General features: G+C 40.2%; 1 protein-coding gene across 2 annotated transcripts in view; it reads left to right on the forward strand.

The window, feature by feature from the left end:
- LOC132817447 (coiled-coil domain-containing protein 148-like) overlaps positions 1–14101 on the forward strand; it is a 100661-nt gene that overhangs the window by 44292 nt on the left and 42268 nt on the right. For both annotated transcript variants that reach the window (XM_060827894.1, XM_060827893.1), the window contains 3 exons: positions 2193–2341; positions 4725–4820; positions 9272–9435. In XM_060827894.1, the coding sequence (XP_060683877.1) occupies positions 2193–2341; positions 4725–4820; positions 9272–9435 (409 nt within the window). The remainder of the gene's footprint in view (positions 1–2192; positions 2342–4724; positions 4821–9271; positions 9436–14101) is intronic.

The following is a 14101-nucleotide window of genomic DNA, read 5'->3' on the forward strand; positions in this document are numbered from 1 at the left end:
AGACTGGAGGCCTGTGACCAGTGGAGTGTCACAAGGATCAGTGCTGTGTCCTCTACTTTTTGTCATTTACATAAATGATTTGGATGCGAGCATAAGAGGTACAGTTAGTAAGTTTGCAGATGACACCAAAATTGGAGGTATAGTGGACAGCGAAGATGGTTACCCCAGGTTACAACAGGATCTGGACCAGATTGGCCAATGGACTGAGAAGTGGAGATGAAGTTTAATTCCAATAAATGTGAGGTGCTGCATTTTGGGAAAGCAAATCTAGCAGGACATATACACTTAATGGTAAGGTCCTGGGGAGTGTTGCTGAAAAAAGAGACCTTGGAGTGCAGGTTCATAACTCCTTGAAAGTGGAGTCGCAGGTAGATAAGATAGTGAAGAAGACATTTGGTATGCTTTCCTTTATTGGTCAGAGTATTGAGTACAGGGCTTGGGAGGTCATGTTGTGGCTGTACAGGACATAGGTTAGGCCACTGTTCGAATATTGCATGCAATTCTGGTATCCTTCCTATTGGAAAGATGTTGTGAAACTTGAAAGGGTTCAGAAAAGATTTACAAGGATGTTGCCTGGGGTTGGAGGATTTGAGCTATAGGGAGAGGCAGAACGGGATTTGGGTGTTTTCCCTGGTGTGTCGGAGGCTGAGGGGTGACCTTATAGAGGTTTAAAAATTATGAGGGGCATGGATAGGGTAAATAAGCAAAGTCTTTTCCCTGGGATCGGGGAGTCCAGAACGAGAGGGCATAGATTTAGGGTGAGAGGGGAAAGATATAAAAGAGACCTAAGGTGCAACATTTTCTCGCAGAGGGTGGTGCGTGTATGGAATGAGCTGCCAGAGGAAGTGGTGGAGGCTGGTACAATTGCAACATTTAAGAGTCATTTGGATGGGTGTATGAATAGGAAGGGTTTGGAGGGATATGGGCCGGGTGCTGGCAGGTGGGACTTGATTGGGTTGGGATAACTGGTCGGCATGGACAGGTTGGACCGAAGGGTCAGTTTCCAATCTGTACATCTCTATGACTCTATTACTATCAGCTTGGTAAGAGAAGACATCTTATTTAGAACCCTACAGCTCTGTGATCGAATTCCATGTGATCTAATGTCATTCTAACTTAGTTCCCTTTGCATATTCTCTGTAGTTGTACCTAAAATAAATGTGCAGTTTACTTTACAGTCTCCTACAGTTGGTGCTAAACCCTTCACACTATGGAACCTCTCTCACCATCAATCACATCTGGCCTGTGTCAATCATGACCCTTCATCCATCACTCCCTGGTGGGAAAACTGAGCAAAAGAGTTGTTTGTTTCTGTACGGCTGGCCTAAGGGTGCTGACCCCATGAAAGGCTGTCAGCGGCCTCTTAATTACCCGATTGTCTCAATTCAGTGGATCATCTCCAAAGGAGACAACAGGGGTTACACACTTGCTCCAGCTGACAGCTGAGATCACCGCTTATGTTACTGTGATTCCCTCTTATTATTACTCAGAAACAGGTTACAGAGTTTTGGACGAGCTAAGGGCTGTCAGATATGTGTTATTTTGAACACCAGCAAGAGCTTAGTTTTTTCACAGTTGAGGATGAAAATGCGTGGCGTGGAGCAAACAAGTTAAGGTTTAAATAAAAATAAAAAATTTCAGTGGTAGTTGAACACAATGTTAAACCAATGTCTTTTATACTCAGCAACATAAGTGTTCTGCAGTGGAAATAGAATGAGGGAAAGTGTTGGCACTATTAACAACTAAAAAATTATTGAACAAAGATTAATTTTGATTTAGTTTTGTTTCATGGAGCTGCTTTTCGTAGGTCTCGCCAAGATAACTCTCCCTTCTCATTGTTCATGTGTTTCATCATGTCTCATCTATATATGTCATCCTGAGCCTTTTTCAAATAAGGTTGTGAAACAAATGCTGGCCTTGCCAACAATGCCTACATCCCGTGAATGCATAAAATAAGTCTTGAACTGCTGATAAGTCCATTTTTTAAAAACTTGTGTTAATTGTTCTTTGAAAATTTAAGTAGTTCCTTGCACATTGCTACTTTCACGTGAAAATGGTAAAATATCACTACAGGGATTGAAGAATTTTTAAAATGTATTTACCCTTTCAGTAGTAGAGTGAAATTGTTCGAACTGTATCCTTTGAAAAAATCATTACATAGCAGGCACATTGAGAATTTCTCTCTAACAAAGGTGCAATGTTGCAAAGAGACCAAGAAGCTTTTAGAACAGCTACAGTGGATCCAATCTTGCAATTGAAAAAAGACTTGAAACAAAGGCTGATTGAAATACAGCATTGTTACCAGGGTGATGGACTTAATTCCTGCCAGATACAGCAGCAGGTACAAAACTATTTAATTTAATTTTTATTTACTTTGGGTTTCATAGCAAGTCATCAAACAATTTTTGCATTACTTTGCTTTGCATTTAACTTACTGTCAGTGAACATTTATGCTCATTAATGTTTAATTTCTATATTTATATGTAGAGGTTACTGAAAAGGTAAAGTATTCTAGAAATAGAACAAAATCACAAAAATCAGGTATTTGTTGTAAGTTGTCCTTAATTTTGCTTTAACACAGCAACAAAGAACAACTTGTTTTTAAATTGTGCCATTAATGTGATAAAATATCACAAGGCACTTGACAAGAGTGTTCTAAAACAAATTCCAAAACCATCAAGTTGCATAAAGCGTTATTAGGCCAGATGACTGACAGCTTGGTCAAAGACATAGGTTTCTAAGGTTGTTTTTATTGACATTGAAAAGATTGGGAGGTGACCGTATTGGAAGAAATAAGATTCTAAGGGGGCTTGACACCGTTGATGCGTCTCCTCATGGGAGTATCGAGAACTGGAGGCACACTTTCACAGTAAAGGATCTCATTAGAGAGAAAAAGTGGAACTTATTCTCTTAGAGGGTCATTAGAGTCATGCAGCATGGAAATAGACCCTTTGGTCCAACCAGTCCATCCCAAACCATAAACTATCCCACCTGCCTGTGCTTGGCCAACATCTTTCCAAACATTTTTTATTCATGTACTTATCTAAATGTCTTTTAAATGTTGTAACTGTACTTGCATCCACCACTTCCTCTGGCAGTTCATTCCACACATGAACCACTTTTGTTTGTGTAAAACAAAAATTGCATCTCAGTCTTTTTAAAATCTTTCTCCTCTCAGCTTAAAAATATGCCCCCTTGTCTTGAAATTGCCTACCCAAGGGAAAAGACTTTTGTCTTTCCCCTTATCCATACTGCTCATGATTTTCTAGAACTCTATAGGATCAACTCTCAACCTCTATGCTCCAATGAAAAAAAATTCCAGCTTATCCAGCCTGTCCTTATTTCTCACACCCTCCACTTCCAGCAACATCTTGGTGAATGTTTTTGTTTTGGACTGATTTGACCAAAGGGTTTGTTTCTGTGCTCTATGACTGTCAGAAGGTGATTTACATGCCTCAGCATTCCCAATCCCAGCACTTGTGGCCACTGTATTCATATGGTTGTTCAGTTTGGTTTCTGATCAATGGTATACCCCACAGATATTGATAATAGGAGGTTTAGCAAAGGCAATACCATTGAATGCCAAGGGAAGATTAGTAGATTCTGTCTTGTTAAAAATGGTCATTGCCTGGAACTTTTGGTCTGAATGTCAAGCCCTAGACTGACTGTTGGCTAGATCTTGCTGTATAGGAACACAGATTACTTTAGTCTCTGAAGTGTCATGAATGGCACTGGAACATTCTCTGATAATCAGTAATCCCTTCTTCTGACCTTACGATGATGGGAAGTCTTGGTGAAGCAGTTAATGATGGTTCTTATGTTTCCTTGCATTATACTTCTGAAAACCTCTGGTACAAGTGATTTGAGAATAAGCTGTCCCCAAGTTTGTTGTATATTTTTGTCTTGGAGCTGTGCAGAGATAGCACTAGTTTTCATGTGTGTAACAAAAATTTATTCACAATACTTCAAAATATCTTCAGTGCTTCATAGTAATTGAAACGGGAGTAGACCTTTTGGCCTGTCGAGCCGGCTCTGCCATTCATTAAGATCATGGCTGATTTGTCCATCATCTCAGCTCCTCCTACCTGCATTGTCTCCATAACCCTTAATTCCTCTACCATGCAAAAACCCATCCAATTGAATCTTGAACCTGCACTATATTTGTGGCTTTTTTGTTTCCAGCAACTTCTATAATCTTTTTACTTTTCTGTGAATCCTGAGCCAGATTTAACAAATCAAGCATAGTGAACATCAGGAGTAAACAGACTCACATAGTCAAGCACAGAGCTTTTCAATGATCTTTAACAACTGCCAGGACAGTGAATAGAAGAATGTAAATGCTTGCTTCTGCACAAGTTCACCGGTTCTGTCATGCCCCTGGGACATTTTTGCAGAGGTGGAATGGCATGTCAGCAGGAGGCAGAAAGCCAATGGAAGTAATTAAGGGTGACTTAAAAGCTCCTAAAGGACTATGACTGACTGGCATTTTCCACTCAGCCACAAGGTTTCCACAGGAGGTGGAAGCTAGTTTACCTGCCTGAATGTGACCACCTCGTGGCCAGTCTAAGAAGGAAGAGAACATAAATGTCAGTCAAAGCTTTCCAAAATTTCTCAAATTATTACTGTTTTAAATTATCCTGAGGGGAAACTAATTGTAACTCCTCAACACTTGCTATTCCTCTGCTTATGAAACACATATTTTCTTGATCTTTATATGCATTTAGGTGGAATCTGTAAGAACCCAACAGAAAATGATAACAGACATGCTTGAACAAGAGAGAAGCATCTTGGAAGAACAGATCAAAAATATTGAATTTGAGGTAAATAATTTTTTTTAATTATACAAAACAGGAAGGTCCATTTCTAATTAGCTAGATACTGAAGCATTGGAAAAGTGAGTGCTTTTTGGTTCATGTAAGTTATGAATTATGACTCAGTCCAAATTTCCTTGACTTTGACCTTAGTTTGAAATTTAGAATAAATTCCTTTCATTATTTGAAAAGTACCTGAACGCCTGCACTGGAAAGATGTTTCTGTTGCAGGTTGGTTACAGTTGTCTTTATAGTGAATGACACAGCTCAGCAATTAACATCCTGGTGACCCAGAAATCATGATGCTTCTCCTCCATTATGGCCACTTGGCATGACAAGACCTGTTGATATGTTAATGGTACAATCTTAAACTGTTTCACTATTTAGCTTACACATAGCACCATCATAGCTTGAAACATCGAAAAATCAGGAAGAAATGAAATGATCACACAAAGACATAGAAAAGAGGAACGGGAGTAGAACATTTGGCCCTTTTTTAAGCCTGCACAGCTATTCAACCTGACCATGGCTGATCATCCAATTCAGTACCTTTTTTTCTTCCTCAGCTTTCTTCCCATAGCGTTTCACCCCATTAGACGTAAGGACATTCAATGTATTGGCTTTGATCACTTACTGTGACAAAAAATTCCACAGACTCACCATTGTCTAGACGATGTAATTTCTCCTCCATTCAGTCCTAAATGTCCTATACCATATCCTTAAATTGTAACCCTTGATTCTAGATTCCCCAGTCTATGGGAACATGCATCATGTGTTTACCCAGTCCAATCCTGACAGATTTTTAGAGGGTTCTATGAGATTCCCCCTTATTCTTGTAAAATCCAGTGAATATAATCTTTTCCAATACAGCCTATCTTCGCACATCAATGCTGCCATCCCAGAAATTAGCATTGTATTGGCTAAGTAAGAACATGGAACATAAGAAATAGAAACAGAAGTAGGCTAATGATCGAAAACATTTCTAATTTCCTGATATCCATATATAACTAGGTTTCTGAAAATGTTTGGTCTCTGTTTTGAATATATCAATCTACTAAGCATCCACAGTGGGCTACAGTTGAAAATTCCAAAGATTCACAACTGATTGGTTGAAAGATGATCGTGTTGTGGTTATATCGATATGCAGTGAGTTGGGCATTTATAAAGAAATGCCATAAGGAGGTAGGACACAGCAGGAAGAATCAGAGCCAGTTTGAAACTTGGGGCAGGATTTTACCTTGGGGTAGCTTTTCCTGTGCTGTCACCAAAAGGTCATTGTGAAAGTTAACCTGCTCCAATGGGCTATCCCCAGCTATTTAACACTCAGAGGAGTCAGCAGCTCCAGAGTATCCAATCCAAACACTAGAAAGCTAGGTGCCAGTTGACAGGTTATACAGTTGGGTAGTATTTTAGCAGGGCCAAAATAGGAGGACCTGGGTGGGGATGCAAAGAAAGTAGGGCTAGGGTCCACAGGCCACAGCATGTAGATCACCCAGTGGGGACAGAGTTCGGTAACCTCAATTGACACAAGAGCACTTGCCCACTGGACAGTACATTATGGCTAGGTTGATGCTGGAAGGCAAAAAGCACAGAATTTTATGCCCCCTCACCTGCAAATCTCCTTTCTGGGACTTTAATTTCTGTCCAAAGTCAATTGATTGCCAAAAGATTGAGATAATGTTTACTACCTTGTTATTGTATGCAACTATTTGAACTTGTACATTAGAATTGCCAATTGCTGCCATATTGCTTAATCTATTGGATAGTTCAAACATGGCATAATAGTGGATGTACATATTTGCTTTCTTATGCTTTCTTTCATCATGTAATACTTAAACCATGACATTCTCTATTTAAGGTACCTTCAAATTGACATCATTTCATTTTGGCATGGCAACTGCCATAGGATTCAATGGAGTGCACTTAAAGATTTCAGATTCTTAGAACATCATGATGAGTATTAGGTGACTGGACGCTGTATAACTGAGTTGTTTTTCTTCTGACTGCACTGACACTAATGTGCTGGTAGAAATAATTACTCAGTAAGAAGCATTTAAATTAGTGAGATGGGAGGAAGACACAAACCAATCTCAAACAAGAAGCTTAGAAAATATAATACAAGCATTTCTGCAGACAAGAGAGTGGTTAAAGTGAAATAGAGTGATAGAATAACAGTAAACAGTGTAACACAAGTCTAAAATAAAAACAGCAAAATGAGGAAGTTCAGACTTGGAATATTGACTGTCTCTAAAAACTGTTGAGAGTGTGTTGCTGGAAAAGCACAGCAGGTCAGGCAGCATCCGGGGATCAGGAGAATCGATGTTTTGGGCTAAAGCCCTTTCCTGGTGAAGGGCTCTGGCCCGAAGCATCGATTCTGCTGCTCCTCGGATGCCGCCTGACCTGCTGTGCTTTTCCAGCAACACACTCTCGACTCTGATCTCCAGCATCTGCAGACCTCACTTTCTCCCTGTCTCTAGATACTGTCATTTCAAGTATTTTCTGTTTCTTTTAGTTCAGATATCCAGCATTTGCAGGCTTTTACTTCTGTAAAGGAGTCATAAATGAATCTAGGTTGAATTGTTTTTATCTGATTGTGAAATATTGTACAAATAAAGTGGTAATTAATGTATGTAGACGTCTAGGCATCAATTTTTATTTACTATAAACTTATTTCTGAAGTATCAAGCCAAAAGGATGCTGACCTGTTACACTAGGTTTATACTCACAACCAAAGAGAAAGGGTACCGTTGTTTGGATAGGTGAAAATCTTAAAATAAGAAGCTAGAACTAGTGATACAAAAAAAACTTCCCACATACATTTGGGACACTACCCAAGCCCTCCATCTCCTCACTGGCCTCCAATGCCTCATCTTCACCATGGACATCCAGTCCCTATACACCTCCATCCATCATGATGAGGGCCTCCAAGCCTTCATTTCTGCCTCTCCTGACGTCCTCACCAGTATCCTTCCACTGACATACACTCATTCATTTGGCTGAACTGGTCCTCAACCTCAAGATATCTGGTGCCTCATTTTTATGTGCCATGCTGCATTATCATTTTGAAGAGGACATTTAAAGTTCTGTCGAAACTCTTCAATTTGGAAACTCTGAGAAAAGCCTGGAAGAAACCACCTTCAACCTCTCAGTAATAAAGACGATCACTTTTTTTTAACAACGATCTGGCTTTTTGAACTTGTCTGAATATTCAAAAGATCTGAAGGTAGAATCAGTTTGGTTAGAAAAGCAAGGAAATATATGATGAATGGTAGGATCCCGGAAATACAGAGGATCAGAAGGACTTTCGTCTGATTATTAACAGATCCTTGAAGACAACAGGACAGGTGGAAAAGGTGATGAAGAAGACATACAGGATGCTGCCTCTGTTTGTTGTTATACTGAATACAAGAGTAGGGAAGTTATGCTTTGAGCTGTGCAATCTGTTAGTCAGGCCTCAGCTGGGGAATTGTGTGCAATTCTGGTTGCCACACAATAGGGAGGATGGCATTGCATTTAGAGAATGTGGAGACAAGATACACCAGGATCTGGGTTTAGAGACTCCGCTACGAAAAGGGACTGAATAAGCTGGGTGTTTTCATAGAGGAATTTATAATGGAGGGGCAGAATTGAAGATAAAAGGCAGGAGGTTTAAATACGATTTTAAGGAAGACTTTTTTTCACCTTTTAGGATGGTGAGTATCTGTATCATTGCTTGAATGGGTGTTCTAAGTGGGAACCATCATAATATTTACTATTTAGATGATCATTTTAAAGCATCATATCATATAAGACTACAGTCCAGGTACTGAAAAATGGGACTACAATTGATAGGTGCTTGATAACTCGCATGGGCCAAAGGGCCTCTTTCTATGCTTTAAAACCCAATGACTGTGACGTTCAAATAGTACATAGGTGCAGAAGTGATGAGAAAAGTAAATGAATGTAGGCATTTATTGCAAGAGGAGCTGTGGTGCTGCATTAATAGTATCCTTTCTTCTGGTTCAGAAAGCCTTGGTTCAGGTCCAGCCTATCACAGGTGTGTCATAACATATCCAAACATGTTGATAATGCATTAGAAGCAAATGGTGATAAATTGTTGCTGTGACAACCTCTAAACTGGAAGTACTACAGTAAGGAAAATTCCCTTAATATTCAGTGGAGTCTGCAAGTGTTTTCAAGAATGTTTGATTAAGTCATTTAGTAGTTTGTATAAATTATAAAGGGATTAATAAATATAGTTGTGTGGAAGGTAACTTTCCTTCTCATGAAAAATTGGCCAGAAGTATGTACTCATGAGATAAGTGAAATCTCTGCAGTTTTTCTGCTCTTGTTTCATGCTCAGAAGAAAATTAACTTCATTAACCTTATTTCAGATATTATTGGACATTAGGATCATTAGGTGGAAAATTATAGCAAGGGTCATTACTTTTCATAATTTTCTCTTTTTTTTATATAATCAGGAAGAAATCTCTCCTCATCTTGATGAAATTCCAGAGGATGTGCACTACTTGGAATGTCCATATCTCAACTTGAAGGCCTCTGTTCTGCAAGAGTTCCAGAACCTGAATGCAAAATACAAATCTCAGCTAGAGGAAATCAATCACCAACTTAAATTTATGGACAGGTAGGATAACAATTACACAAGAAATGAATAATGAGATTAACCTAATCCACAAGTGATCTTCCTGCCAATTAGATTTTTAAAAAGCCTTGATCCTGCAGTGGATGTGTTTGCATAACTATGAAGCAGAGATTTTTGTTTGTCTGCCTGCCACCCGACTCATGCTGAAAATCAGGAAAGTCAGTGGATACTTAACAAAAAGCTCCCAACTTTCAATTGCAAGCATTCTACTAGATATGGTTTTAGGCAAAAACTCAACAAGGATCAGAATTGCATTGTGTTTCTCTGCAAATATTGTTATGATCCAAGTAGAGCAGCGACTTTTTAAAAAAATACATTCAATCATTCCAGTTATTCAGAAATTCCAGTTATTTATTAACAGAATAAAACTATAATAACCTACAGTCAAAAACAAAAGTTTTTTTTCTTCCACAAAAGTCAATAAAGCAAATACTACCTTAATCACCTATACTCTAAAACAAAAAGTCAATGTTAGTTAAACATGAATCAACTGCTAGTTGTGGTTTAGTGAAGACTATAAATTTACACATTAAGTGGCAGGTACAATTAAGATGCATCATGTGATTTGATTCAATCATAGAGTTCTTCAAAGCTCTGTTTTCCTTAAGAATTTCAGCTCCTCACTTTCCAGGATGTAGATTAATCCCAAGCTTGTGTAAGTGCATAACCCACTTGACCAGATGGTCTTCACCAAATTGGCACGTGTATGCAAAACCTCCTCAGCTTGATCTGGATGGCTTAGATCACTAGTGTTATTTGTGAATAAAAGAAACAGCTCCAGCAACTGGCTGTGTCCATCTCTTCCTCAGCCAGATGGCAAGCACTGCATAGGGAGTGGTGTGAGTGAAACACACCACACTGAGAGTTACACTTGATTATGTTACCAGGATGAAGTCATCTCTCTTTTGTTCTCATTCGATTTATAATTCTACAATAATATTGTTTGACATTGATTAGTCTTCTGTGTGTTAATGTATTGTGGTAAAGACTGAAAAGAAAGTTGTAGGGTAACTAAGCACAGGAGATATTGTCATGAACTGGGCCCCCAGTCCATGTGGGATGATGATGTTGAGGCTTCATGCTTCATGCGCTTGTGTAGCAATGGGATGATTGAAATGTGTGTGCTCACTGGATAATTTATCTCTCTACTGGAAAGCCTGGGACATTGCTTTTTGCTGAGTCAGGTTATCCTTGTAGCCATGTCAATCAATTGATCGCTCTGAAGCCTTTATGGCTTTAGCAGCCTCCCTTCAGTATGTGGATCCTGACTTTCTCAGAGATGCCTCCTTCATGCTACTCATCCCTGTCCAGCTCTGAGCAAGAGTGTTGTATCAGTCTTTCTCCTGATCCAGCTTTACACCTCTTTGTATATCTCTTGTTGTGGAGCATGCAGCAAAGCAGCTACAAAACTGGACATTCTGCCTGGCTAATACCGGAGGACATTACTATAATCGTGAAGGCAAAGGAAGCATATCTTCAACGTGCCAGTAGTCTGCTCAAAGCAGGTCCATGTTGAAAGATGATTTTGGTAGTCACACCTCTCTGCTTCTCTGCCTAAATAGCTGACAGGAACATGGTTAAAAATCACACAACACCAGGTTATAGTCCAACAGGTTTAATTGGAAACATACTAGCTTTCGGAGCGACACTCCTTCATCAGGTGGTAGTGGAGGGCTCAATCCTAACACACAGAATTTATAGGAAAATTTTTCACTGTGATGTAACTGCAATTATACATTGAAAAATTGATTGTCTGTTAAGCTTTTCATCTGTTAGAATATCATGATATTTTCACTTCTTTCATGTGTAAATCACAAAACCTGAAGTCCGCTTGGAGGATGGTCACCCGAAGGTCCGAGGTCGAATGTCCTGGACCACTGAAGTATTCCCTAACTGGGAGGGAACACTCCTGTCTGTTGATTCTTGTGCGGTGCCCGTTCATCCGTTGTCGTAGCCTTTTCTCGGTTTCCCTGATTAACCATACCTCTGGGCATCCTTGCCTGCAACGTACAAGATAGACAACGTTGGCTGAGTCACATGAGTACCTACCATGTACAAAGTGGGAGGTGTCCCCACGCGTAATGGTGGTATCTATGTCCACACTCTGACATGTCTTGCAGTGCCTATCGTGACAGGGTTGTATGGAGTTGTCCTGAGAGCTGGGCAGCTTGCTGCGAACGACAATCTGTTTGAGGTTTGGTGGTTATTTAAAGGCAAGTAATGGAGGTGTGGGGAAGGTCTTGGCGAGGTGCTCATCCTCATTGATAATGTTGCAGGTCACGAAGAACATGGCGTAGTTGCAGCTATGTTTTTCGTGACCTGCAACACATTATCAATGAGGATGAGCACCTCACCAAGACCTTCCCCACACCTCCACTACTTGCCTTTATATAACTGCCTAACCTCAAACAGATCGTTCTTCATAGCAAGCTGCCCAACTCTCAGGACAACTCCATACAACCCTGTCACGGTAGGTGCTGCAGGACATGTCAGAGTGTGGACATAGATACCACCATTATGCATGGGGACACCTCCCACCTTGTAAATGGCAGGTACTCATGTTACTCAGCCAATGTTGTCTATCTTATATGTTGCAGGCAAGGATGCCCAGAGGCATGGATCATTGGGGAATCCGAGCAAAGGCTACGACAACAGATGAACGGGCATCGCACAAGAATCAACAGACAGGGGTGTTCCCTCCAAGTTGGGGAACACTTCAGTGGTCCAGGAAATTTGACCTCGGACCTTCAGGTGACCATCCTCCAAGGCAGACTTCAGGACAGGCAGCAGCGAAAAGTGGCCGAGCCGAGGCTGATAGCTAAGTTCGGTACCCGTAGGGAGAGCCTCAAACGAGATCTTGGGTTCATGTCACATTACAGGTGACCATCATTGCACTATACACATACTCCTACATGCCCTCTCACACACACACACAGGCACTTCTATACACACATACACACGGACACACATATACACAGACGCGCAAACAGACACACACACTCCCACATGCACCCCCTCACAAACTTAAGACACTGTGTGTGTGTGTGTGTGTGTGTGTGTGTGTGTTTCCTCTCTCTCACACACACACACACACACACACACACACACACACACACACACACACACACACACACACACACACACACACACACACACACACACACACACACACACACACCCCAACACAGACAAAGATCCATATGCACACATATATTTTGTGGGGTGAATTTGTAAGTGCAGGGTTACATTGTACTTTACTTAAAAACTGCATGTATTCATGTAAAACTCCATTATCTTACTTTTTAGATTAGAATCAATCTAAACATCATGGCATTGACAGAGAGCTAATACGTTCAACATATTGTCTAGCTATCACCATTGTTAACAGCTAACCTGAGAACGCAACCTTTTTTTTTAAAAGGTTTTGTGATTTACACATGAAAGAAGTGAAACTATCATGATATTCTAACAGATGAAAGGTTTAACAGACAATCAATTTTTCAATGTATAATTGCAGTTACATCACACTGTCAATTTTTGCTATAAATTCTGTGTGTTAGGATTGAGCCCTCCACTACCACCTGATGAAGGAGCGACGTTCCGAAAGCTAGTGTGCTTCCAATTAAACCTGTTGGACTATAATGTGGTGTTGTGTGATTTTTAACTTTGTACACCCCAGTCCAACACTGGCATCTCCAAATCATGGCAGGAATATGGACCACCTCTTTAAGCAATAAATATTATCACCTAGCAGCTACCCACAGAGTCTGTGTGTTGGCTTGAAGATGTGCAATAGCTGGTGCTCTCTCAGGAACCAGGTATTATTGCAGTTGCCCTCAGTGCAGACATGTAGACAGGAATTGATGAAGTGGAGGCCATTTCTACTGAAGAATCGAGTTCTCTGGTCTGTTTGGTGTCTTAATAGCTACTTGGACGCAATTTTTAAACTCCTGGAACTACAAGAATCCAGTAAAGCAATCTTACAAATTCCAATTAACTTGCCGTGCCTGCTGACTGAAAATCTGAAACTGTGACAATGGGGCCTTTTAATGAGCCCCATGACCAAGCACTTCATTAGTGCCATTGTTGGTTCCAGACACTTTAAAGCTGTTTAATTACTACCCCAACCATCACTACATTCAACATTAACTCCCTTTTGCACCAATGCTGAGTGATAACAATATACACCATCTTCAAGAAGCGCTGCAGCAACTCACAAAGGCTCCTCCACTAACACCTGCTAAACCTGCAGCCTCTACCTCCTATGACGAGGAGTGTAGTATTTCAAGAAATGGGCTCATCATACCTTCCCTAGACCAATTAGATATTGGCAGTAAATGTTAGCTTTGCCAGTGAAGCCCATATCATGAACATTTTTTTTCTAAATCTTAGTGGAAGTGTGGAAGTTGATGTCAACAATAACCTGTTCTTGCACAGGGCAATTGTTACAACTTATGTAAGTATAATCAGCACAGAATCTGTGCTTGGATATGAGCTTCAAGTTATTATGCAGTATTCTCAGTAAAATCCATTGAAGCTGTTATGTGTTGTTGAATAAAGAATGAGTTTTTAATTATATGCCAAGCCATGATGTCAGTGATGAATAATCTCTCAGCTCTGACAAACCAATATTAGAAGTCTGGATTGT

This window comes from Hemiscyllium ocellatum, chromosome 7 (genome assembly GCF_020745735.1).
Source record: "Hemiscyllium ocellatum isolate sHemOce1 chromosome 7, sHemOce1.pat.X.cur, whole genome shotgun sequence".
NCBI classification, from domain to species: domain Eukaryota; kingdom Metazoa; phylum Chordata; class Chondrichthyes; order Orectolobiformes; family Hemiscylliidae; genus Hemiscyllium; species Hemiscyllium ocellatum.